Raw genomic sequence first — 24,921 nt, forward strand, 5'->3', positions numbered from 1 at the left:
TTACAGTGATGACATGGCTTCAATAGCCTCACTCACTTGCTATAGCCCTAGTATAACCTGATGATACTGTGCATTGTAATAGCTACAAAGTAAAGTTTCATAAAAATATCTGGACAGCCTTAAATAAATATCTGCTCCACCAAGCTTGCAATTTATTCTTTATTTGTTACCTCAAAATCTGTTTTTTAGATTTATTATTTTCTTGACCCCCAATATAAAGGTTTTCACTTGGACCAGACCAAGCAGACCCATATCAATGGGTGTGGTAATGACATATCGCTAAGTCATGCTTTCAAAATAAGAATATTGAAGTGGTAATATTAACATTGACCAAGTTATATAAATTGTGATAAAATAATGACAAATCGTCCCTGCTTGTCTATCGGTCACTTACCTGCTTGTGATGGCTGCAGTGACTCCAGTGCAGCTTCTGGGTCTTTGCAGTCATGTGAATGTCTTTCAGGGCAGATTTTTACTGCTCCAGTGTTCCGATGAGTAGTCTTCATCTAACCTGTAATCTTCCATTTGCTGTGAATCTAGAAGTCCCAACCTGCCCTGTCACAGTTTTGCTTTTAGGGAATGCTAAAACTGTGGCAAAGCATGCTGGGATGTGTAGCTAGCTTCTACCCCCTTTCCACTAGCAAAAATAACCTGGGATTTTGTGCAGGGATGCGTGTAGACATGGGTTGCTAGTAGAAACGCGTCCCAAGGAAAATCCTCTGGGTTTAATTATCTGGGTTGGACCCAGGATGCTCCCAGGTCCAGGGGCAGTGGAAATGGGTAACCCGGGTTGATGTGACCCAAATCCCGATCACTGCAATGTAATAGCCGCTGCTGGGATCTCATCTCCCAGCGCTGCCCTGGCCTTGCCTCCCAATGACTTTGACTGCTCGGCATTATGCCAGGTTGAGGCGGAAAGAAATAGCACGGCGAGTGTGTAACTCGGCGAAGCCATTCTTTGCCAGGAACCGTACATGCACAAATATGCGATTGCGCATGCGCAGACTTCCCCCCACCATTGGACAGTGCCGAATTTTTCCCGTTCCGAAGGATATAGATTCACCCCCTATGTACGTAGATTAAGCTGGATAAAGTGCTGTAATGTCAATCTAGCGTTTGTTCGTCTTGACTGACACAAGCCTGTGTCTGTTCTAGTCTTGCTTCAGTTTTACCAGTGCATTAGAAGGTCTGCAGTTGTGTAGTCTTTTGTGATTACAGATCTTTTACAGTTAAACGTTGCTAAGAAACAACTGTTGTATGGTCATGATCTCTACATCTTTACCAGACAGAAACAAATGCCAAGGTTAAAAACTGTGTAAAGATTTTACCTGCATTATTTATATTTCTTTTCTCAATTCGTCAAAAATGTATATACAATAATATTTAATGCAATATATGTTAAAGCGTAAAATCTTTTATAGAAATAAATATCTGACATCATTATCCTTAACCACTTCACTTGTATGATTTTTTTCCCCGGTTTTATTTGTATTATTATTTGATAAAAGTATACATTTATTTTAATAATATATTTAAATAAGTCGATAGGTCCCCATTATGAAATAACTTCCTCCCCCTTTGGTCTTAAATCCTAATATTAGTAGCCCACCACATCCACTTAGTACTACATACAAAAATCCATAATCCACACCCCCCTTTTTTTAATAAATGCCCTTTTTTTTGCTCCCTCCCTCCACCACATCCTCCTACCCTGTGACCATTTTTTAAATTAGTTTATCCCCTCACCCCCTCCAGTGTCCTATTTCTTTATACTGTATTACCCATTCCCTCCTCCACTCCTAGATCTTCCCCTGGGAGTTATTCCCTCACCCAGGGCTGTATTAAGGGCCTAATGGGCCTGGAAATGTTGACAAGCCTATTATGAAAGGCCAATGCCATGAAGCAGTGATACAGGAGAAGAAGTCGCCCATAGCAACCAATCAGCTGCTCTATATAATTGTACAGTATGCAAATTCTAAACGTTACTTCAGTGCTGATTGGTTGCCATGGGTCCCTTCTCCTCTTGCTCACTTCACCTTATCACTGCATCATACTTCTGCTGCCCCTTAGAACCCACACACTATACACCTCAATGTATTCCTTAATATATAAAGTTACAAAAATAGCATAAATATGTAACATAGAAATGCAATTTTAATACTTATGATTTATGGCCAACCATGTGGCTAGATGGTGTCTGTCGTGATCTTCATGCTGCCATGATGATGTGCCTTGTTGATTTGGAGGCCTGGCGCTGCAGCTCCATCCGCCTCTGTTAATGTGGCCCTGCCCTCACCCAAATTAGCATATACCTCCCCCACATGCAGAGGGCCGCGAAGCGTGTGTCTGCTGCAGCTGATTTATGTACTTACAGAAACAAACTTGAGTGCTTGGAGGGTAACTATGGGCTTAATAAAGACCTGTTAGCAGATACACAGAACCATGCTACACTGCAGGTGGGGCAAATGTAACATGAGCAGAGAGAGTTGGATTTGGGGGGAGTTATTTTGTTTCTGTGCAGGGTATGCTGGGGTGTGATTCTGACACTGATGTTGATGGTCACCATTTCCAGTTGACGACGCATGGTCAACCATAACATGGTTGGCCATGCGTCGTCCAATGTCGTTCAATGCCTAAAGACAGTCGATTCGCTATACCATAACCGTGGTCACAGACCTCTGCATTACTGCAAAGGATCCCTATATATAGCAGCAGGGCCCTTCTACCTCCAAGTCTGTCTGTTGTTACCCAGTTTGTCTTATCAGGGTCTACTATTGTAAAGCGCAACGGAATCTGCTGCGCTATATAAGAAACTGTAAATAAATAAAGGATCCAGGGACCCAGTGGAGATCCATTGCGCACTTGTGCAGGACTGATCTCTTACACTAAAGCTGGATCACACAGTGCTGCAGTGCGGTCACATGTGATACAACCTTGCCGGCTTATACAACCTTGACCACCTTACTTCTGGCTCCAGTCTCATCACATGGGGTTAAAAATAGGTCAAACTATTAATTTAGACGTACTTTTGTAGAGCTCAAGTATTGTCCCCATTCATTAACCATGTAACTATTTCAGTGTAATCTATTATCCCTGAGTGTGGAACCTGGTTCACATACACATTTCTTCAGTCCATTCCTGATGCCCTGCTCGTTTCTATAGGAAGGAGTTTGGGGTTGCAAAGATGGATCCATATGGATTTCTCTGCTTCGGGGTCAACTTCCTCCGCTGGCCATCAGGAGCTTTGTGTGCGTTTGAGGACTCACAGATCCAAGTTTCACTGTTATGGAAGTACAGTAGTTATGGTGAGGGATAGTGTCTTTCTTTCTCTCTCTCTCTCTCTCTCTCTCTCTCTCTCTCTCTCTCTCTCTCTCTCTCGAGCTAAAACCACTTGTAACAGATGCTTGAGATGATTTGAAATCCTAAAAGAGATCCGAGCAGTTTAGGAGCCCTTAAACAAATGTTTAAAAACGTAAAAGAAACACATCACAAACATGTTTTAAAGCCATATTTTTAGTGAATGACAGTGGTTCACATCTGTAAAAGTGCATGTACAAACATATGATGGCTGGGCGGTTTTTGTGAAGTCCTAATGAACCAACTAGACAATTGTTTGTAGTTGCCAATCGGCTGTACAGGCCATGTTTAAAGTATTTTTCGCTGGAAATGTCTAATTTTCAGCACTGACTAGCTGAGCGGTACATAGATTTTGAAGTGTGTAATATGGATTAACATTGTTCAGTAATGTTGTAAGGGCTATTTCACACGCTCCGGCTCCTGCCGGGCGGCTAAACCCCGCACGGCTGAGAAGTCGTGCTGCACAAGGAAGTTTGGAATGGTGGGGATGGCCACAGCCCGGCAGCCGTCCCTTCCAGTGGTCGGAACCAACTGCAACCGGGTGGCCAGGCCGTGGCTGTCCCATGTGAATGGACATAATCGTGTTCATTATTAACAACTGTGTGCGGCATGGCATTTGGCCGTGCAGGGTTTCGCCGCCCGGCAGGAGCAGCGATAAGGGGGGGCTATGGTGAACCTAGGTATTTTTGCAGTACTTAGTAGTAATAGGTTTGAAAAATGCGAAAAAGCTGATTGGCTGGTTGTTTATCACTCTCCACTTTATCACTTTTTGAAGCTTGATACACTGCATATGCATTTTATTTTAAAGTGTAATTACATTTTATACGGTGTGACTATTAATTTTGTCTTTTTGCCCTGCCCCCCTATAGTATTTCAGTGATGCTTGCACATAATGCCCCCAGTAGTGCCATTACACACATGCCCCCAGTAGTGCCATTTACGTACATCCCCCCAGTAGTGCCATTTAGGTAATGCCCCCCATAGTGCCATACACGTAATGACCCCATAGTGCACTATAGAATGCCCACCCTTAGTGCCGTATACCTATTGCCCCCACTTATGCCTTTTACGTACTGCCCCGTAGTGCTTTTTATGTAATGCTTCCCCATAGAGCATATACATAATGCCCCCGTAGTGCCATATACGTAATGCTCCCCATAGTGCCATATACATAATTCCCCCCCGTATTGCCGTGTACATAATGCCCCAGGTAATACTCACCACCTCTCTTTCTGAGGATCTCCTTCTGCGAGGGTAGCTCCGCCCCCTTCACTGCTGGTAGCTCCGTCGCTGCTGCCTGTCAGACACTGTAACTGGAGCAACAGCACAACAGCAGGGAGAATTCTGGCCCTGGTGATGGGGGTACCAGACATTAGTCTGAGCCTGGGCACTCCAAGTGTGCATGGCTATCCTTAATTTTTATGTGGCAGAGATCTGGCCGTTTTTCAATATTAACTAAATATTAATCTGTATATCAAAAAATGTCGCACTTCAGAATTGCAGAAAAAAACTCCTTAAAAATGGCCGCCTTGTCCCATTTGAAATCAGTGATAAATAGAGGGAAAAAATAACTTTATTAATATAAAACAAGATTGTCTACACCAGTGCTTCTCTGTTGCGATTTTCCAGCAGGGATGTGTGGACCGCAATATGATATGGATGCAGGGGTGCGGCTGTCAGTACAGCTCTGTTTGGTTTCACCCTACTGAAGGGTGACACCTGAGTGCGCCACTGCTCTCCACCATATTTTTAATTGTAGAATTGTTGAAGAATTCCAATGTAGCAATAGGTACTCTGTGTGGTTACTTGTGTGACAGACACACACACACACACACACACATACACCGTGAACATTTTTAGTTTAGATATAGATCGTTAACTTTTATTTTTGCCTGTACTTGCAGTCTGATGTATTTTATACAGTATATGTATATCGGTGCATCATTGCCATGGTTCACATAGGCTTAGGTGACTCTGGACCCAGGACATATAGTTGTCTACCCGTTTCCCGGGAATTTTTTGCTAAGCAGTCGAGTCCAGCCGCTTGCCCGCAGTGCTATTGAGATCTGTCTGAGTGGAGTTTTTTTAAGGGAGGGGGGAATTCATGAGGCTGAGCTATGCCCCTCCAGGACATGATAAGAAAAGCTGTGTGTGGCACTGGAGGATCGGGGACATTTATTATAGCACTGCTATGGGGTATAATATTAACTAGGGCACTACTATTTCGTGTACCATTAACATACACTCCAACATGATCCATTCCATTAGGTACAAAATGCTCTGTTTCTGGACCTTGTCAGTGACCATTACAGAGGTGGGACGGCACCACTGTCCAATATTCAAAAAGGGGAGCCACAACTTCTGCCACCTCAAACATCACTGTCCTGGACTCACTGGCAGTTGATGTGACCACCCCTCTTTGAATTTTGGACAGTGCTGGAGTCCTACCTCTGTAACTGCCACTGGCAGGGAAGTCCAGGTATAGAGCATTTTGTACCTAATGTAATGGGTCACGTTGGAATGTATGCATTAACTAGATCATTACTTTGGGGTATAGCACTAGCTAGGGCTAGGGCTGGATTAATGCCCTCATTTGCATGGAGCTGAAAATGTCCAAGTGTGGAGGAGGTGAGGCTAATGTTATGTAGACACCATACAATATATGCCCCAGTGTCTCCCTAATTATAAAAAAGTATAAAAATTGTATAATTTCGTAGAAAATAGAAATGCAAATTTGAATGCGTATGATTTATGCCCAACCGTGTGGCATGGTGGTTGTCTGGTGATCATCATGTTGTCATGATGATGGACCTATTTCTATGTCGAGGCCTGGAGCTGCGCTCCATCTGGCCCATTGTTAATTTGGCCCTGGATAGGGCACTACTATCTGGCATAACATGAACAACTGCTGCAGAGAGAGGTGGGGCCCTTTCAAAGTGATTGCTATGGAGCCCATAGTACTCTGGCATCTCTCATGTATAAAGTGATCATTTTCTGTTTTTTATTAATGCACTAGAGTCCATCGTTGGACAGAAGCCTTCCTGAAGAAATGAAAGCTTGGAACACACACAAAACAACCATTGCTATGTAAAGTTCAGTGCAGCTAAATACACCAAATTGCTTTGCAGTCTGATGTTAGTCCTGTGAGCTATACTTATTAGAGGTAAAGGAATGGAATACGGAGATATGGAGTTCACATTGCTAATAGCACACATACTGCAGGCCTGCATAAAATGGCTTCTAGTGTGTTGCTAAGTAATGCTTTGTGTCTGCTTGTCATGATGCTCCTCATATCGGTCTGTGGGAAGTGATCAGTGACAATAGGATGAGCTATGCGGGCGCAGCACCGTTATTCAGAGAAGTGAATATTCTGAGAAGTGGTCTCACCATGGAGTAAGCTGCATGTAGCGTTTGCCATATATTTATATCAATAAGCAATGCATTCTACAATACATGTGTGTTTAACCCCTTCAATCTCTTCCACAAGATACTCATGAAGCGTACCTTGCAGAGAAGCAGTTTTTCTGGAAAATGCAGCATAATTTCCTATGCATGACATGAAGGCTCGATCTGAAAATGTTCTTGTCTGAGTCACTTTCTGAGCATTGCAGCAGTTGACTAATACTACCGCACATACAATGGCTGCTCTGTGCTGTGTTATTACCATTCGTTCTGTGTGACTGTCAATATACTCGTACGACTTTTCAGCTTTGTTCCTGACATAAAATTCAGAATTTATCGTGTTTTTGTCTGTTCTAATGCCATATATGTGCCATTTTCCATTGATAAATGAGGGATTTGCACACAATTTGCTTTCTGCCCATTTATGCTACTCTTCCTTACCAATTTGGTTTAGTCCTAGTGATTTGCACTTTGTGGTGGTTCACATGTGTTTCTGCACCAACTACTACATTGTGCAGTGCTTACACAAAGGTATCTTGGCTCCAAGTCCTTAAATAGTTATTAAATGTAGTGTATATCGACTTTCAGGTATAAGCAGGATTTTTGATACATGTGTAATAACATTGTGTAACTGGCTGATTAAAATGTACCTTTTTATTTTTTTCAAGCTCCAATTACTGCATAGAACAACTGTAGGGTTAAATGCAGGAATTAGACTTTTAACTTGAGTGAGATTTCAAGTTGTTTCTGTATATAAATTTCCTTTGGGGGAGAAAAGGATTAACGTGTACTGGTTGGTTTAGGATTGTTGTAATTTCGGGCGGGATGTATTGATGATGATTAATATACATCGCCGCCCTTCGCCTGCCAGCCGCCGCGATGCTACCGCATATGTACTATCATATGCGGCTAGCATCGGGTTACGGTGACTAAGACCCCTGCGATACCTCTGATGTGGTCTGCGGGGGTCTCCGTCACATCCCGGGGGCTGTCAGTGTCCCCCTGCATCTCCTCCTCCCCCCTGCAGCCGGATGTCCTCCCGGCTGTGACACCTGTCGAGGGAGGAGGAGATCAAAGGAGGACGGGAGGGGGGGCACGCAGACGGCAGATGGCCCAGAGGGTGACGATACCCTGCCCAGCGGAGACGGGGCGGACGGCTAATGGTAAATAGGAAAATGCGGTAAAACCCCCGTTTTACCGCATTTTCCCTTTAGTACATCCCGCCCTTCATGTCTACAAATCCGCAAACCATTCTGCTCTAGCTCAGGGGTTCTCAGACCACACACAATTCACATTTTCCAGTTCACCCGGCAGGTGCATAGGTGCATTCATTACCCATTGACACATTTTAAAAGATCCACACTTGTGATTCTGTGAGGAGACCTGCAAAACATGCACTGTGCGGGGTCGTGAGGGCCGAGTTTGAGAACCTGTGCTCTACCTGATATACAGTACTGCAGGGGTCTTCAACCTTTAAGACAGCGTGGGCCACCTAAAAAAATCCAGTGAAGCCCGAGGGCCACTATACTCTACTGCGGTATTTCGGACAGCCTCATAGAATCACAGCTCCCCTATAACGTCAGCACATTCCTTCATAGATAGTTGGCACAGCCGCCCATACTCAGCACATAACCCCCCCCCCCCCCCCCCACACACACACACACATACCCAAATAGTTATCAGCAGCCAATTTGGGTTCCAGTGCAAACAGTAAAATTTGTGCCCCCCCCCCCATATATAATTTGATATTGAATAAATTGCACGCGCCGTAGGCGCGCTCCGAAAAAAGGGGTGTGGCCTAATTATAACGAGTGTAAACTAGCAGGAAAACAATTACCTGACACCTCTTTTGCAACCTGCATGACCAGACATTGGTTACCGCAGGAATGGTCGTTGTCCTCACACGCTTAAGTTGACTGAAGGCTGCACAGTGACATATAAACATGAAGGCCCACACAGTGACCTAGTATGCCTCACAGATCGAACCCAAACAATGAAAGGCTACTTAAATCAATATACACTGTTACACTGTTTATCCATAATACACATTACACATTATGCCGCACACCGTGATGCCCATTACACATTAATCCACACAAAAATTATGCCCATTGCACATTATGCCCCACACTGATGCCCATTATGCCACAGACCATAATGCCAGCAGTACTCCTGCTTATACATATGATGCCCCAGCAGTGCCCCTCACCTAATGCCCCAGCAGTGCCCCTCACACACAATGCCCCAGCAGTGCCCCTCACACAAAATGCCCCAGCAGTGCCCCTCACACACAATGCCCCAGCAGTGCCCCTCACATACAATGCCCCAGCAGTGCCCCTCACACACAATGCCCCAGCAGTGCCCCTCACACACAATGCCCCAGCAGTGCCCCTCACAATGCCCCAGCAGTGCCCCTCACACACAATGCCCCAGCAGTGCCCCTCACACACAATGCCCCAGAAGTGCCCCTCACACACAATGCCCCAGCAGTGCCCCTCACACACAATGCCCCAGCAGTGCCCCTCACACACAATGCCCCCAGTAATGCCTGCAGCATTGCCAGGTCCCCTGCTCCCGCCAGCTGTACCTCCTCATCCTGCAGCTTTGCCGGGTCACCTGCTTCCACCATCCATGCCTCCTCCTGCAGTTTCGTCGGGTCCCCTCCGCCAGCTGTGCCTCCTCCTCCTGCAGTTCCAGCACTGGGTCCCCTGCTCCCGCCAGCTGCGTCTCCTCCTCCCGCAGCTTCGCCGGGTCCCAACTCCCCAGCTCGTGACCAGACGTGCCTCCTCCTCCCTCAGCCACGCTGGATCTACTCCTCTGCCCTGCCTGCAGCCAATGGAAATCAGGTAGGCGGCACGCGGGGGGACTCCATTACGCTGCCTCCCTCGGCAGCGTTTTCTTTTACTTAAAAAAAAAAAATCCTGTGCATGGCGGGCTGGCGGGCAGGGGGCCACTGAGATCAGCTCCGCGGGCCACTCGTGGCCCGCGGGCCATGGGTTGAAGACCCCTGCAGTACTGTATATGCTTACTGTAGAAGGGCTTGTGCTTGGTGATTAGTGACAATGAAATATTTATTCGAACATGGGGGTAGATGTATGAAGCCATGATAAGGGAAGAGAAGTGATACAGTGCCTGGTACTTTATCACCAGCCAATCAGCCCCTAATTGTCCCTTTTTAAACCCAGTCTGTAACTTAACAGCCAGGAGCTGATTGGCCAGTGATAAAGTACCAGGCACTTTATCACTTCTCCTCCCTTATCACTGCTTCATACATCTACCCCAGTGTGTGGTATAGAACTAATTATGCCACTGTAACCCTTTCTTTGGGTATTTGCATGTCAGGGTACTAATAGTGGGGCAGATGTATTAAGTCTTAACAAGAGATAAATGCGAGGGTGATAAAGGGGCAGATGTATGATGCGTCGTTATGGGGGAGAAGGGGTATCAGCGCACGTTATGTGCACTGATACCGCTTCTCCCCCATGTATGACGGCGCCAGGATGCGGTAATGGACAGGGGCGCTATGCGCCCCTGTCCATATCGGCGCTGCTATCAAAATGATAGCAGGCCGAATGTATGAACGGTCAGCATCGCTGACCGTTCCGCACGAAGCCGGGGTTGGCTTCGCCAGCATCAGGCTGGCGAAGCCCTATCTAAACAGCAGGGACAGCGCTGTCCCTGCTGTCAGCTGTGGGCTGTGCTGGGGATCTCGCGTGAACAGCGAGATCCCGCGCATGCCCAGTGCGGCCGGCCGGGGGACAGGAGATAGCGCATCAGTATTAACTGATGCGCTATCTCCAGAAAGGGACATCGCCGGAGGGGGGAGTTAGCGCTCCCCCGCTTCGGCAGACAAGATGTTAATACATCTTGTCGATGTCCCTTCCTGCTTCGCCTCGCTATTGAAGCGAAGCAGGAAGTATCATAGCAGCGCGATAAGCGCTGCTATGATACATCTGCCCCAAAGAGAGATAAATGTCCAGCCAATCACTGACTTTTTTCAAACACAGACTGCAACATGACAGTTAGCTGGTGATTGACTGAACGTTTACCTCTCCTTATCACCCTTGGATTTATCTCTTGTTAAAGCTTAATACATATGCCCCAATGGGGCAGATGTATGATCCGTCGTTATGGGGGAGAAGGGGTATCAGCGCACGTTATGTGCACTGATACCGCTTCTCCCCCATGTATGACGGCGCCAGGATGCGGTAATGGACAGGGGCGCTATGCGCCCCTGTCCATATCGGCGCTGCTATCAAAATGATAGCAGGCCGAATGTATGAACGGTCAGCATCGCTGACCGTTCCCCACGAAGCCGGGTTTGGCTTCGCCAGCATCAGGCTGGCGAAGCCCTATCTAAACAGCAGGGACAGCGCTGTCCCTGCTGTCAGCTGTGGGCTGCGCTGGGGATCTCGCGTGAACAGCGAGATCCCGCGCATGCCCAGTGCGGCCGGCCGGGGGACAGGAGATAGCGCATCAGTATTAACTGATGCGCTATCTCCAGAAAGGGACATCGCCGGAGGGGGGAGTTAACGCTCCCCCGCTTCGGCAGACAAGATGTTAATACATCTTGTCGATGTCCCTTCCTGCTTCGCCTCGCTATTGAGGCGAAGCAGGAAGTATCATAGCTGCGCTTATCGCGCAGCTATGATACATCTGCCCCAATGTGTGTAATTTTCTCACATACAGTACATTACCAAATGTTTTTCCCCACCAGACAGATTGGGGAGTTAAATATTTCTGTGTGTACCCAGCTTCACTATTATTTTACATGCTGTGTTTGAAAAAGAGCTGATTAGTTGGCATGTCATCTCTCTTCACAGCTTGATACATCTGCCCCTTACAAAAACCCACATCTAACTTTAGCAGTTGAAACGTAGAACTCGAAAATAATCAGCTTACACTTTCATCATCAATTGGACTAACGAAGTCCGTTTGACGAAACGCGTGAGTGTGGCTCCCCGCAGTGATGTGATTCTTGTTTGTGAGTCGACAAGGTTGATACAGCAATTACACTGTGCGGTGCCAGTCTGATGCATAAGGCGACTACCTGACTCCCTGTATACATAGCTGGCAAGCTGTTCATGTTTTACTTTAGATGTATGTGAACTTATTTAGGTACTTGTGTATTATCACGGCGCCCGATTTCCGCGAATTCCTGACGATTTGCATGCTCAGGCCGAAGCGTGGCGAGCGCACGCGGTACGCGTCCTCCCGACCTGTTCATACCCCCACTATCAACGTCAGTGTGTAGTTGATTTTACAAAGCATGGCAAGCGGATGTGGAAAACGATCCCGAAACGTGGCGAGCGGACACAGAATACACGTCAAGTAATCAGTGTCCCCTCGCGGGGCTCGCTGCGCTTGCCATGCTTCGGGATCGTTTTCCGCGTCCCCTAACGGGGCTCGGAAAAACATAAAAAGTAGACTAGTGTAATATTGTTAACAATATTACACTAGTTTGCTTTTTATTTTTTTTCCCCTCCTATATCTACTGTTGGGGATATATCATTGAGGAGAGAAGCAGGTGACTCCACCTTGATCTATGAATAAGCCAGAGGAACAGCTTTATTGATATTGAGCTCATAGAACAGTGGTGGGAGACCACTGAAAACGGTACTAATCTGAGTGTGGGGTGCCGTTTTGTCCTATTTTGTCCCCCCCCCCCCCCCCACACACACACACACTTTTCCATATATATATAATTTATTTACATAGTACATTATTGTACATCCAGTTCTGGTTTTAAATAGCAGTGCATTGGTCAATATTTCAATCCTACACCAAAATGTTAAGGTAAGTACTTGGGAGAGAATGCAGCAGAACCATTATACCCAGTATGTGTGGAGGCAATGTCTTGCATACCGCAGCAATGAATCTAATGCTGTAATACGCTATTGAGAATGACCTATCACATCTCAAAATTGTAAGCTTTATTAGCAGGACCTTTGTACCGTTTGTGCTTGTTTAAAGAATTGAATTTCATCTCTGTCAGAATATAATTAATGTAATGGGGATTAAGTAAATTCCCATACAGTCCAAATAGTACTCTGATTATTCCCTTATCTTAATGCTTCTTCACCACCCAGGAAAATATTTTTCTTGATGGCACTTCTATTTAACAGCAGCCCCCAAGGAGCTGCTGTATGTATCAATTCCTGTGCAGCTTGTTTCTCAGAGAGCCCTGGTCCCTCTCCCAACTGGAATATAGGAAATTGGGAGGTGGGGCAGTATTGGGAGTTTGAGTGAACGGACCTATCAAAAATTGCATTCAAGAGTTACATATCACCCTCTGGTTGCTCTCGTTCATCCTCCACCCCACACTGCCACCAGTACTATAGGCAGTATAGTAGTATAGGCAGATACAGGAGTTGGCAGCTGCCGAATGCTGGCCTTAGTCAAGGCATTGTGGGCCCTAGGCAAAGCAATGCACTGGGGCCCCAATCTAAGTGAAAAAAATCAAAACTTCTAGTGGTACCTCTGCACCTGCTATCAGTCTTCCAGCAATTAGCATGTCTATAGCCATTTAAGGTTTGGCTGCAGCCAGGCAGCAATCTCTACTAGCCTCACCAGAAACTCTGAAGGCACCAACAAACCCCTGCTTAATGGCCTGTAGAATTGTGGTTCCCTAGGGCAGTTGCCCAGGAATTAATGCCTGGTACACACCAGAATAATCCTGATTGTTAGTAGATCGTTAGCAGATTGCGATGGTCGCAAAATCTGTTGGAGCACACGATCTGCTAACGATCTGAATCCAATCCCAATCCAATCTGAGTGTATCTAGTTGAATGGGTCTTTTACAGATCCTACCTGCAGCAGGTAGGATCTGTAAAACGATCAAAGGATAGCGGGGACGCGCATCGAATTGGAATCGGATCGGAATTGGATCTAAACATGCAAAACAGGCCCAATCTACATACAATCGGTTGGAATTGGATCCGGATTGATGGGATTGAGCCCTAATCGTTTTGGTGTGTACCCTACATAAGATGCATCTTAATGCATGGTACCCCATGCATTAAGATGGCCCTGGCCCTAGTCACTCCTCAAACTAATCAGTTCAATCTAGTAAAGAAGTTTAATTTATTTTATTTCTGTAAATACTACGTTTTGAGTGAGAAGAATGGTCATGGCATCCAAAGCGCCCAAGACCTGGTGCACTGAGTAGCCGTTTGGGATGAGTGATACCACAGTGTATGAGGACATACAGGCACACTGTCAGAATCCAACATGCATCAGTACTAGATGTTTGCATTGCCTATTATGAGCAGGAAAATAATCTATGTGGGCACACAAAGCAAACATCTGCCACTAACCTAACCTGACCTTTTCCTAATCTACTCTCTGAAAACAGAAGCCTTTTTTTCAGTGCATTTATTATATCTTGCAATGGCTTTTGGCATACTCTTTTTGCTTTGCTGTTATTGTCTGCTATAAGGTAAGGTTTTTTTTAGCAATGTTGTGCCAAGTCCTTCAGCACCAGTCACTAAGGAATGTAGGGCACATCCGTGTAATCGGGAAACTTCTCCATTATAGGACAGCAACGTCTGTGTTACAAATTGTGCTTGTAAGCTTGCGAGCAGGACCTTCCTACCTCTATATTGGTTTCTTACTTGTTTTATCACTATTTCCAGTTGTAAAGTGCAACGAATATGCTGCGCTATATAAGAAACACAACAATCTCCATGAAAAACAGTCAGACCAAAGTTACCGATCTCTGTTTTTAAGTAACACGTGTGAAAGTAAAAAAAATTGGGAAAAATGTGTGTGATGTTAATGAAATATATATAGGGCAGAATAAATTTGCATCTTGTATTGGTGTGAATCAATCCGTGTTGAATTATCAGCGGAACTTTGTATGCTAGCACTATGCTGGTTATCTGAGCAAGTCATTTTGTGTCCGGAACACACCTTGTTGCTTTGCAATTATAGCAAGTACTGTACATTGATATTGTTCCTGTGCAGTGTAAATACTGTCTGCTTTTGCATTTAGCTCACAGATGTTAGATAGCTTTATATTCACAATGCAATTCAGATTTCAGTTTAAATACACCTCACCCAAATCTAAGGGGTACATTTTTTAAAGCTTAAAATTAAAAGTTGGGATGTTACACATAGCAACCAATCAGTCATTCTATCATGTTATTATTGCATCCTAGAATATGATGGACAGAATCTGGCTGGTTGCTATGGGTGATATCACCTGTTTTCATGTTTAGAAGCTTTAGTAATTTTGTCCATAACACTCTCTGCACGTGTCACTTCTGCCCCAGGGAGATGTTGCTGTGTGATCTGAGCTATGTAGACTGCTCAAGATCACTCGGCACACAGCGCTGCTCAACGATGTGTCAGCTATGTTTTCTGAGTGATCTGTCAAGGCCAGTGTTCTCCGGTGAGAACACTGGCACTGACCGGCTATTAAATCGTTTTATCCAGCATGCTTGATCTTAATCGCAGGGCAGCGCATCCTTATTGCTATGCCCCTACACACGGAGCGATGTAGAGTAGGGGCATTTTCTAAGCGATGTAGTGAGATCGCTCAGAAAATGCCCTCAAATCGCCCGTGTGTAGGCCCCACTATTCTTTCCACAATCCTTTTGACAAACAAGCAAACATGCTATGTGAGTTGCAGTTGATTGGATGGTTGCTGTGCATTACTGGGAAGATGAGTGTGATGTAGACCGAGGTTATTCCCAAGATCTCTATTACAACTTTGAAAACCACTGCTTTATTTGTAATGTCTTTCTCCCTCACAGAGCCTTTTTTCATTCTCAGTTCTGTAATTGAAAGGGGAGAAACACCACACTTCAGCGGAGGACTTTGTAGGCAGGACAATAATAGGTGTTCTTATGTTTCACTAGATGCATTTCTAATACATTTTAACCCTTTTGTGTCAAAAGGGTTTTTGCTTGTTTTTTTTATAAGGCTCTCTTTTTAGGAGCCTGTTGGTACGCTTTCATTATTCTTTTTCTATTTACTTCTGAAGTAAGTTATGTATAATAGGAGCCAGGCTCATATTTCAGAAAGAGGTGTAGTTGTTTTAGGGGCAGACCCTCTTCAATAAGCATGTGTCTCAAAAAAGTGAAATCAGTGTATATCAGGGTTGCCTACCCTCCCGGATCGGCCAGGAGGGTCTCGGAAATCTGGTCCCTCTCCCGGGACCCCAGAAAGGTGGGCAATCCTCCCGGATTCCGACAGAAACCTGCATCTCTTCATCTCGTTAAATTAATGTGATTCTCGGTTATTCATCTGTCCTATGTGAGAAGTCTGAACGCTGCAAATCTTGACGTGTATATATATATATATTAGTGGCAGGTGCTCAATTAGTTTTAGTAATACAATTCAGGTGCATGAAGAGGAGGGTTGATACTGAATAATTAAGAAATCCATGGTTTTAGTAACCAGTATGATTTAAGCCCCCAAGCCATCATCAAGGCTTCACAAATATGGATTTAAAAAAAATAAATTAATGTATTTCAAAGTTTTTGTTGTTGTTGTTGTTGGGGCTTCTATGCTTTTAATGCATGTAGTATTTTTGGGTGAAGTATAATGAACTAAAAGCAATTTTTAGTACTATTTACCTGTATTTGTATAGTAAAATAATAAGCTAGTGTACAAGTGTTCTTACATTCTCTCCCTTGTATCTTGTGTGCTCTTTTTCCTGACCAGGTGTGGATGATTGGGTGTGTGTTCTCTGGATAGTGTGCAGCTGCTCAGCGCAAACCAAGATACAATGCCACCTCCTTCGGATATAGTGAAGGTGGCCATTCAGTGGCCTGGGGCTTTCCCAAAGTTAATGGAAATAGATCAGGTATGTATTTGCCTTTTAACAACACCATATTAATTAATAATAACACAACACTGCAAATATGCATCACTAGCAAAACAACATCAGCTGCAACCTACTTGGTCCAGCATCCATCTCTGAATCAAGTCCACAGACCTTTAATGTTGGTCATAGATGCTACTAACTACTTTTTGGATTCAAGTTAAATACAATAAGGTCCATTTATTTGTAATCTAAACCAGCATGAAGGTTTATTACCTGAACCACTAGGTATAATTTAGGCTGAATCATACAACCAATGGCCACAAACAAGAAGGAAAAGGACCACATACTGTACAACAAAACTATTTCTGAACAATTTTTCAATTTATAACTTCGATAGACTTTGTATTTATCATAGTCAAAATATTAAAGAAAACTCATTACATTATTATCGTACGTACAGTATAAAAATGTTTTTTGGTTTATTTATAGAGTATTATATGCTCAGTCTCTAATCATTGTTAGTTATACAATCATGTTTCTCTTATATTATTTTTATTATAATTTTTAAAGTTTGTAATTAAAAATTAAAGTTTGCAAATTCTAGACATAAAGGGGAATACAAATGGGGTGATTTTTCTCCCCGTTTCTAAGCAATCTGAGTAGACCGCTTAGAAATGGAGCACTGATCTCTCCGTGTGTATAGCCCCTGGCAACGGCTATGTACAGTCCCATGCGTCGCCATCACCCGCAGGGAAAGACATCGCTTGCACCGTCTTTCTTGCTAGATGGCTCAGCGCACACCGCTATGTGCATTGCGGTTGTACCGCGATATGTGCTGTCGCTCAGCACAGGCTCCCCCATTGCCCTGTGTGTACGGGGATTAAGTCTCAAAATTAATCTCCAAGATAACAATGAGATATTTTTGTGTTTTATAAAAGAATGTGACTGTACCCTCTTCCAGTGTGCATACATTATATAATGCTTTACAGAGCTTTATAACTTGGCACAATGTAATAATGTGCAAAAGTAATGTTTTTATTCTGTTATGTAATATGAATCCTTTTACACATTTATGTCAGGCTGTTCATGTGTAACTAGCAGCCGGAGTACTAATTATTTCTTTGGCTGATACACAAATCAGTGCATTCCATATTCATAATAATTTTCTTGCATTTGTCCATGGGAGTAGTATCAAATCTAGTTTTAGTTTCTGTGCACATTTAAAGGTGTAAACAAGGGTCAAACTGTAAGCATACTTCATGTATTGCCAATATACAAATGCATTTTATGTTTCAAGTTTCACAAATATAATAATTTTGGACAGACAGCTTTTAGTGGTCCCTCATTGCTGCTCCGATGACCCCCAGCACTGGCGACCTGGTCAGTGACATAACCTGTGAGATTTCCAAAGGAGCTTTACCACAGGATGCAGCTAGGGTGAGAGCATCATTGCACTGGTGATTTGTGAGGTCTTCTGACTCCCTTTAAACAGTGCAAGGTGGTACTGTAGGTTGCTGTGGTCATTTGACAAAAATAGGAAGTGCATGATTGGCTGTGGAAAGATCATGTGATGTAATTCAAGATGGTTGTGCCCATGTTTGAGGTCCTGGAGGAAAACCTGATGTGGTGGAGGATCTGTAATAGTGGTGGAGACGCGGAGTCCTGTATCCATTAGTGGCAAAGACGTGCAATGTACAGTGGCAGGCCTGAGTGAATACTGGGAAGGCAGACTGCACACCGATCTACTCACTGTGGCCCTGTTTCAGGTTGTCTCGTAATAAGCCGAATTCGCAGTGGGGTCCGATGTGTACGGGCGAAAATACGCATATGCAGACACGCCTTTTGGCGAGGTGTTTGCACACAACGCTGCGGACAGGGGGCTGGAGTATGGGAACGCCCATCGGTTCCTGGTCATTCCCGCAAAAAAACGCTGGGCGTACACATGTGAATGCAGGCGTGCCGAAGCCTGCTTGTGACGTCAGCCACCCACCCCGTCTGAGTCCAGGTGCTCGCAAATAAGTCAGTCTAGACTGATTTTATTTGCAAGGCTGATTTTATTTGCAAATGGGTGGCGCAATCATTCTAAGCAGCAGATTAATGCTGCTTAGCAGACACTGTATGCGAACACCATGAATGACCTCTAAATGCAGACCACAGCGCAAGCATGGACGTGCATCTTAGTGGTAAATATGAGTCTCTAGGTAATCCATCCTGTGACACTCTTGTTTTTAGTATGGTCTTGGTGAACAGATGTTCTGTATCCTGTCTTATGACCTTCTTTTAGCCCAGTTTCTGGATATTGTTAGGGATCACATCTGTCTGATGGTAGATCTTCTAAAGTCACAAGGGTGGAAAATTGTTGGAAATCCACCTTGACTCCTTCCCAGAATATGCTTCACTTAGGAGCTTTACTGGTATCCAGGGTTTGACAGGTCTTCTTTCCTGCAAAGCTTTCTTCAAATTTTGATGATCCAGTGGGTACTCCTCGAGTTAAAATTGAAGGCGGCTCGGTGATCCTGGAGAATTTGGATTGACCACTCGCCATTCTTCGGGCACAGTGGCTTGCTACGCTCGGCACACTATTATATTCTCCCTCTATGCCGACATGAAGGTGACCTTTTGATTGTCAACATTTTGTCCCTGTAGACCTATTGCATGTTGGCCTTTTAGCGGTTGACCTACTGACTGTCTATCTAGATAGTGTAGATCTATCAACGGATACATTTTTTCAGAAGCTTTCTTCGGCTAGAATTATCACTGTGTTTGGACATATTTCAGTGGGGTTTGGCCAGGTGTTTCTAAACCAGTTCATTATAATTATCAGGAGTCTTTTCTATTTGGAAAATGGGTCTGGATTTGTACCTCTGGTTCTTTTCCTTGAAGGTACAGGGTTTAGCTCTTTCTGTTCTCTTCCAATGGCAGATTGTGCTCTTACCCATTGTACTGATGTTTTTTCAGGTTCTCCTTCAAATGCAGCTGCTGTTTTGATCCTCCAGTGGCTCCCTGGAACTTGTCTTTGGTTCTTCAAGCTCCTGATCTGCTCCTTTAAGAGGACGGCCTTCCTCATGCTATAGCAATGGCCCAGCAGATGTCCACCTTGAGTTCCTTGTCTGGTCGTTCCCACTTTTTGAGCTCATGTTTGGGTGGCTCCATTCTGTAGTCTCATTTAGGTTATCTACCCAAGGTTGGTTGTTGGTACACATAAACTTGGAGATTGTGTTTTAGTCTTTCAATACTCTGTACTCTTCACCAGATGAGATTTCTGCAGAATTCGCACAGTGGGTATTTATTGATGAACTGTGCATCTATATGGCCTGCAAGCACGTGCATGATGCTGGACAGTCCTGCTATTTTTTTCTTTTCACAAAGTGATTGAGAGGAAGTAGCTATCTGGGGTGGAAACCGGACGTTTAATAGGAGTGTTAAGAAAAACTCAGGACGTGCCCAAAAAAAAAAAGAAAAAACACTTGGAATTTTAAGGGAGGGTGTGTAATATCAGCACCGGGCTGAATAAGCCTGTATTCATGGCAGCCACCTAGTAAGTCCCTGGCTGCTCTGAGCTTCCAATGAGTGATGACCAGTGTAAAAATCATTAGACGGTGAGCGGCTTGTGTCAGGATTAGGACATTGTCTCTTGGCTAAGATGTATTTGCTATGCATACACATTCACTTGCACACTATAGTGGGGTGGCCATGCGATCAGGTACCTCAATGTCTTTGATACCTTTTGCCTCTGTCAATCTGACCTTTGGTTGACAGGTTCTTAGGGCAGCTTGGGAGCGACCCCCCCCCATCCCATTTGGGGACAGCTTCAGGATGTCCTATCATACTCCCTCTACCCCCTAGTGGAGGTAGAAGAAAGAGAGATTTATGGTGTAACCTTGTAAAATCCTTTTCTTTGACTCCTGGGTTTATCATTGGAATACCGGTGCACCTTGCTCGTGTGTGTGTGCGTGCCATTCTTTCTTCGTTATCTTTTTTTCCCTCACTCCTTGCCCTGGACTTGCTAACTTGACTGTTGTCTGGGGGCTCTATATAGGAGAGAGAGAACCCTGGGTAGCCTCTGTAAATGAAAATGAACTGTTTGGTGCCTAGACTATACCCATCTCTCTTCCTGTGCTCCCTATGGAGGCAAAGAAAATGATTTAACAAGGTAAGACCATAAATCCTATTGTTATGCACAGGTGTGTGTTGTGTGTAAAAGAATAATTGAATAAGTTTCAGCCCCAGTTACAAATGTCCTTTCCTAAAATGTTTTGCAGTGAACAAAAAAATGGCAGATGTGGCGCTGACATAAAAGAACAAATTCTTAACTGTACTTAGCATTACATTTCTGTTTGTTAGGAAATTGCTATCCAAAGAGCAAAGATGTACACTCTTCTGTTTTGTGTCCTTGTGATGTCACTTCTTAAATTACGTGCTGTGTAAATGGAGCCTCCTGGGCTTATAAGAATACTTTCTGACTGCATTGACACCTGTCCCTAATTTACCAACGAAATGACTTGATATCAAATTGCAGTTTAATAGTATTGCTGCTGTGCCCCAGGTGTCCAGCTTTTCTGCAGAAGTACAAGGACAAATGTTCTTTTTTTTTTTTTTTTTTTTTTTGTTTGTTACTTCTCTTTATAAAATATTATTTGTCAGCCAAGCCATCCTAAATAATCCATGCTTCTAATAATTGAGTGCACATGTTTATTGGTCAGTTTAGATGTTACATAATATCTTCAGTGTGATTACCAACATGGCAAACCCACAGTATTTTCAATACACACCCTATATTGGTGGTTGGAGAATAGTTGTAGAGTAGATGAGTCACTTATATAATATCGGAGTACAAGGCAGAGTAGAGAAAACATTCTTCACCATGCAATCGGATGTGTCATCTTTATCCCATTGACTCTAAAAAGCGTGACATCATAAATGTATCAATGAAAGCATTGACAGAAAAAAACATTATGTAATCAATGAATAATGTAAATATACTTTCCACTTTTGAAATGTTTTATTCTGCTGTTTTTTTCTTTTTAGAAAAAGCCCCTATCTGCGATAATAAAGGAAGTCAGTGATGGGTAAGTAGTCACAGAAATTGAGATCAACACACTAAAAGTACAAAATACCAATAAATAACCTTTTGTAGTATAGACCAAGCTCACAGTGCGCCGCATTGTACATATATCAATTCGGAATGTATGCATGGAATGCTTATTTGAATAGAAGAAATTCCCAGAAATCCAAACTTGCACCTCAAAATGAGGACATGATATGCCTAACAAGTGAACACATTTGTAAGAAGAGCGCACACTACCTGGTGCATTACTTTTAAAAAGGTCAGTTTATTGACACTCCTATTAACATAAAAGTGCATATTTGCTAAAGCTTCTCATATAGACAAATGGTTTTGTTGCCCATAACAACGAGTCACATATGTATCAAAAATATAGACTGCAATAGAAAAATATCTAGAATCTGTCTGGATACTATGGGCAACATCTACAATGATATCTTTGAAATCTTTAGTAAATCTGAAGCCCCATACACCCCAGCGGGGGGGGGGGGGGGGGGTGCAGGCTTTCGCCAAGTGTATACCCCATACACCCCAGCGGGGGAGGGACGGACGTGCTGCTGCTGCAGCATGGCAATTGATAACGAGGACCTCCCTCGTCCGAGCATGCTATGCACACCCCCATGCTTAACGACGCATGGGGGCGTGCATAGCAAACTAAATCAAGTGCACATACTAGAAGATAAATTAAAGTATGTCTTTCAGAATGGGCTTTCTAAAGAGATCTTTCACTTTATCTTCTAGTGTGTATGGGGCATAACCCAATGTATACTTGTATACAAAAAAATAATTTGGGTACTGTTCCCCGGGAATCTGACCCGGCAAATGTTCAGGGTCGGACACGGGGCTTATCCGGTGCTCAGGGTGGTGTAAATGGTCATTATCCGGGTTATTTGGCGGGGAGAAGGCCGCAAAGAGCTGATTGGTGCTTCTGCGGCTCTGGCAGATTATGTCATCTGCCGGAGACCCGCACATGGAGCAGCGCAGCAGCAGAAGCAGCGTTACGACTGTACCCTACACTACAGCAACAGTCTGTGCAGGAAGCACTCTCCCCAGTGAGTTTACAGCCTCATCTGCAGCAACACACGCTGGCTGTCACACAGTGTGTCCCAGTGTGTTACAAGTTTGTCTTCATACGCATCTTCATCTTTCTTTATGAGAATGCATTACATCTATAAAGATTTTAATGATGTATGATGATTTTATGCATATTTTCAGCTTAATAAAGCAAAAAACTTGAAGTGTCATGTTTCATTTGTTGTGACCTCATCATCAACAGGCCAAAAAGCCATTTTTAATGACAGCAGCAAGCAAAGGCAAGGCTGATCCGTTTTCAGTGTAAAAGTGCATTACCTGAGAATAACCTAGATTGAAGAGCAGTGTAAATGGGGTCTGAGGCAGGGCATGCCCTGGCAACTTCCTGTGTTCAATTTCCCGGGTCCTACCCGGCATTCTGGTGTAAAAGTGGTAATAGTGGCTGGCACATTTACATCACAGGCTTCCTAAGGGATCCTGATAGCAAACGAGCCAGTCCTTGGGTAGGCTGTTTATATTTACAGGTTTTTGTTAAACTATTCAAGGGAACGAGAACAAACAACATTGATGTTTTACTGCTTGCTGCCATTGTTAGATGTGCTGAAGCTTCTTATCGGCTTTTGCTTGTTTGTGTCCTATCATTTCTCATATGAGGTTTTTTAATTAATTTATATTTGCAGTTCTATATCCTTTAAAATTCGCAATAAAAACACTCTGCCGCAGAATCATATCCTGTGAACATAATGAACTTACACTAATTGGGTTGTTTTCTTATTGTTCCCTAGCATGATGTAGAATAGATTGTTTTATACCTTGTTTGTCATTTTTTTATTTGACAGTTATTTGACAGTTAGGGGCATATTTATGAAAAATATTTTTTGCTTGAAAGTGTATTGACAGTAGTGTGTGCGTGGGGGGCGGAGCTGGCTCAAAAGCACAATATGTGATTAGACCCAAAAACAGTGGAGCAGGTCCCCAAATTTAGAAAGTGAGGGCTTCCCAGGCATTTTTCACAAAGTGCGATCACTGTGCGATTTTTTTTTTTTTTTTTTGCTCTTACGCTATATTAACCTCAATAACATTCATTTCCACTCATTTCCAGTCTATTCTGAACACCTCACAATATTGTTTTTAGGGCAAAAGGTTGCACCGAGGTAGCTGGATAACTATGCTAAGCCACACAAGCAGGGCCGGCGCCACCATTAGGCAGCCTTAGGCCACTGGAGGGCGGTAGTGAGCTGCAGGAGGAGCAGCAGCAGGAAAGCTACTGCCGACTGTTGTGTGCGGCAGCGCTTTCCAGGAGCTCCTGCACTATGGGTGGGGAAAGATCGCAGCTTCCCTCACCTCCTTATCTCTTCTCTCACCCCTGTGCCTCCCGAGCAGGTCCCCTGACGCCTGGCGGTGCAGGTCACGGAGCCGGGGAGCGTCCCTCCAGTCTCCCACGGGTTGTGGCCTAGCATCTCTGCCGGAGCCGGGGCCTCGATTTCCGGCGGCTAGTTCCGGTCACTCGCGGTCTCACCCGGACTCCATCTGCGGCTTCCTCCTGGCCTCCCATGATGCCCTAGTGCCCGACCAGCATGGGAACCTCCGGAGGCGGCCTCCAGACCGCCCGTTCTGCCCCACAGACGCCCGAAAGGGTCCCGGCCCCATGACTGCGGCCTGCTCCTGAGAGAAGGCAGCGCTCATACTACAGGTTAGTCTGGGTGGCAGAAACAGTGCTCCTGTGCCCGGCCCTGTATCTGGAGGGTCCCTCTCAGGTGCCTTGTTCAGCTGCTGCCTCTTATGTGCAGGCCTCCTCCACCACCACATAGCCATCTAACTACCTGCATCCTGGTGCAGGCTAGGGAGGTGAATTAACCCTCAAGCACCCCCTCTTTCTATACTGTAGGTTGGTACATACCTGGCCATCCCGTCTCCCATTCCACTGATCTCTAAAAGGTGTATGTATCTCAATTGTGTATGTGAGAAGCGAAGGGGGGGGGGGGTTGTCATGGGAAACAGGGGCGGTATCCTGTAGGTTTGCCTAGGGCGCCTACGTGCCTTGCACCGGCACTGCACACAAGTGTGCGGCACAAACACGTGGCTCATGTAAGAGTGGCAGTTTAAAAAACTAGGCCCCTAAAAGACCCTATCTGGCTTGATCGTGCACTGTTTACCATGTGCAGCCAAGGAGCGGTGGGCATTTTGTGCAGCACAGAGTTTGTCTGCAAGTGTGTAATTGTTTCGATCACTTTAACATCCAACAAGACTCCTATCTGGCTTGATTGTGATTATTATTAATGAATTTAATGAT

The 24,921-nt window shown here is 44.5% G+C and overlaps 1 protein-coding gene across 3 annotated transcripts in view; it reads left to right on the forward strand.

Annotated features, from left to right (window-relative positions):
- The window catches only part of ELMO1 (engulfment and cell motility 1), a 466,589-nt gene that overhangs the window by 46,101 nt on the left and 395,567 nt on the right, over positions 1-24,921 (forward strand). For all 3 annotated transcript variants that reach the window (XM_083188475.1, XM_083188477.1, XM_083188476.1), the window contains exons 2-3: positions 16,429-16,570; positions 21,560-21,600. In XM_083188475.1, coding sequence (XP_083044601.1) covers positions 16,493-16,570; positions 21,560-21,600 — 119 coding nt within the window. In that variant the 5' untranslated portion in view covers positions 16,429-16,492. The remainder of the gene's footprint in view (positions 1-16,428; positions 16,571-21,559; positions 21,601-24,921) is intronic.

This window comes from Crinia signifera, chromosome 5 (assembly GCF_055691185.1).
Source record: "Crinia signifera chromosome 5, ASM5569118v1, whole genome shotgun sequence".
In the NCBI taxonomy this organism is placed as follows: domain Eukaryota; kingdom Metazoa; phylum Chordata; class Amphibia; order Anura; family Myobatrachidae; genus Crinia; species Crinia signifera.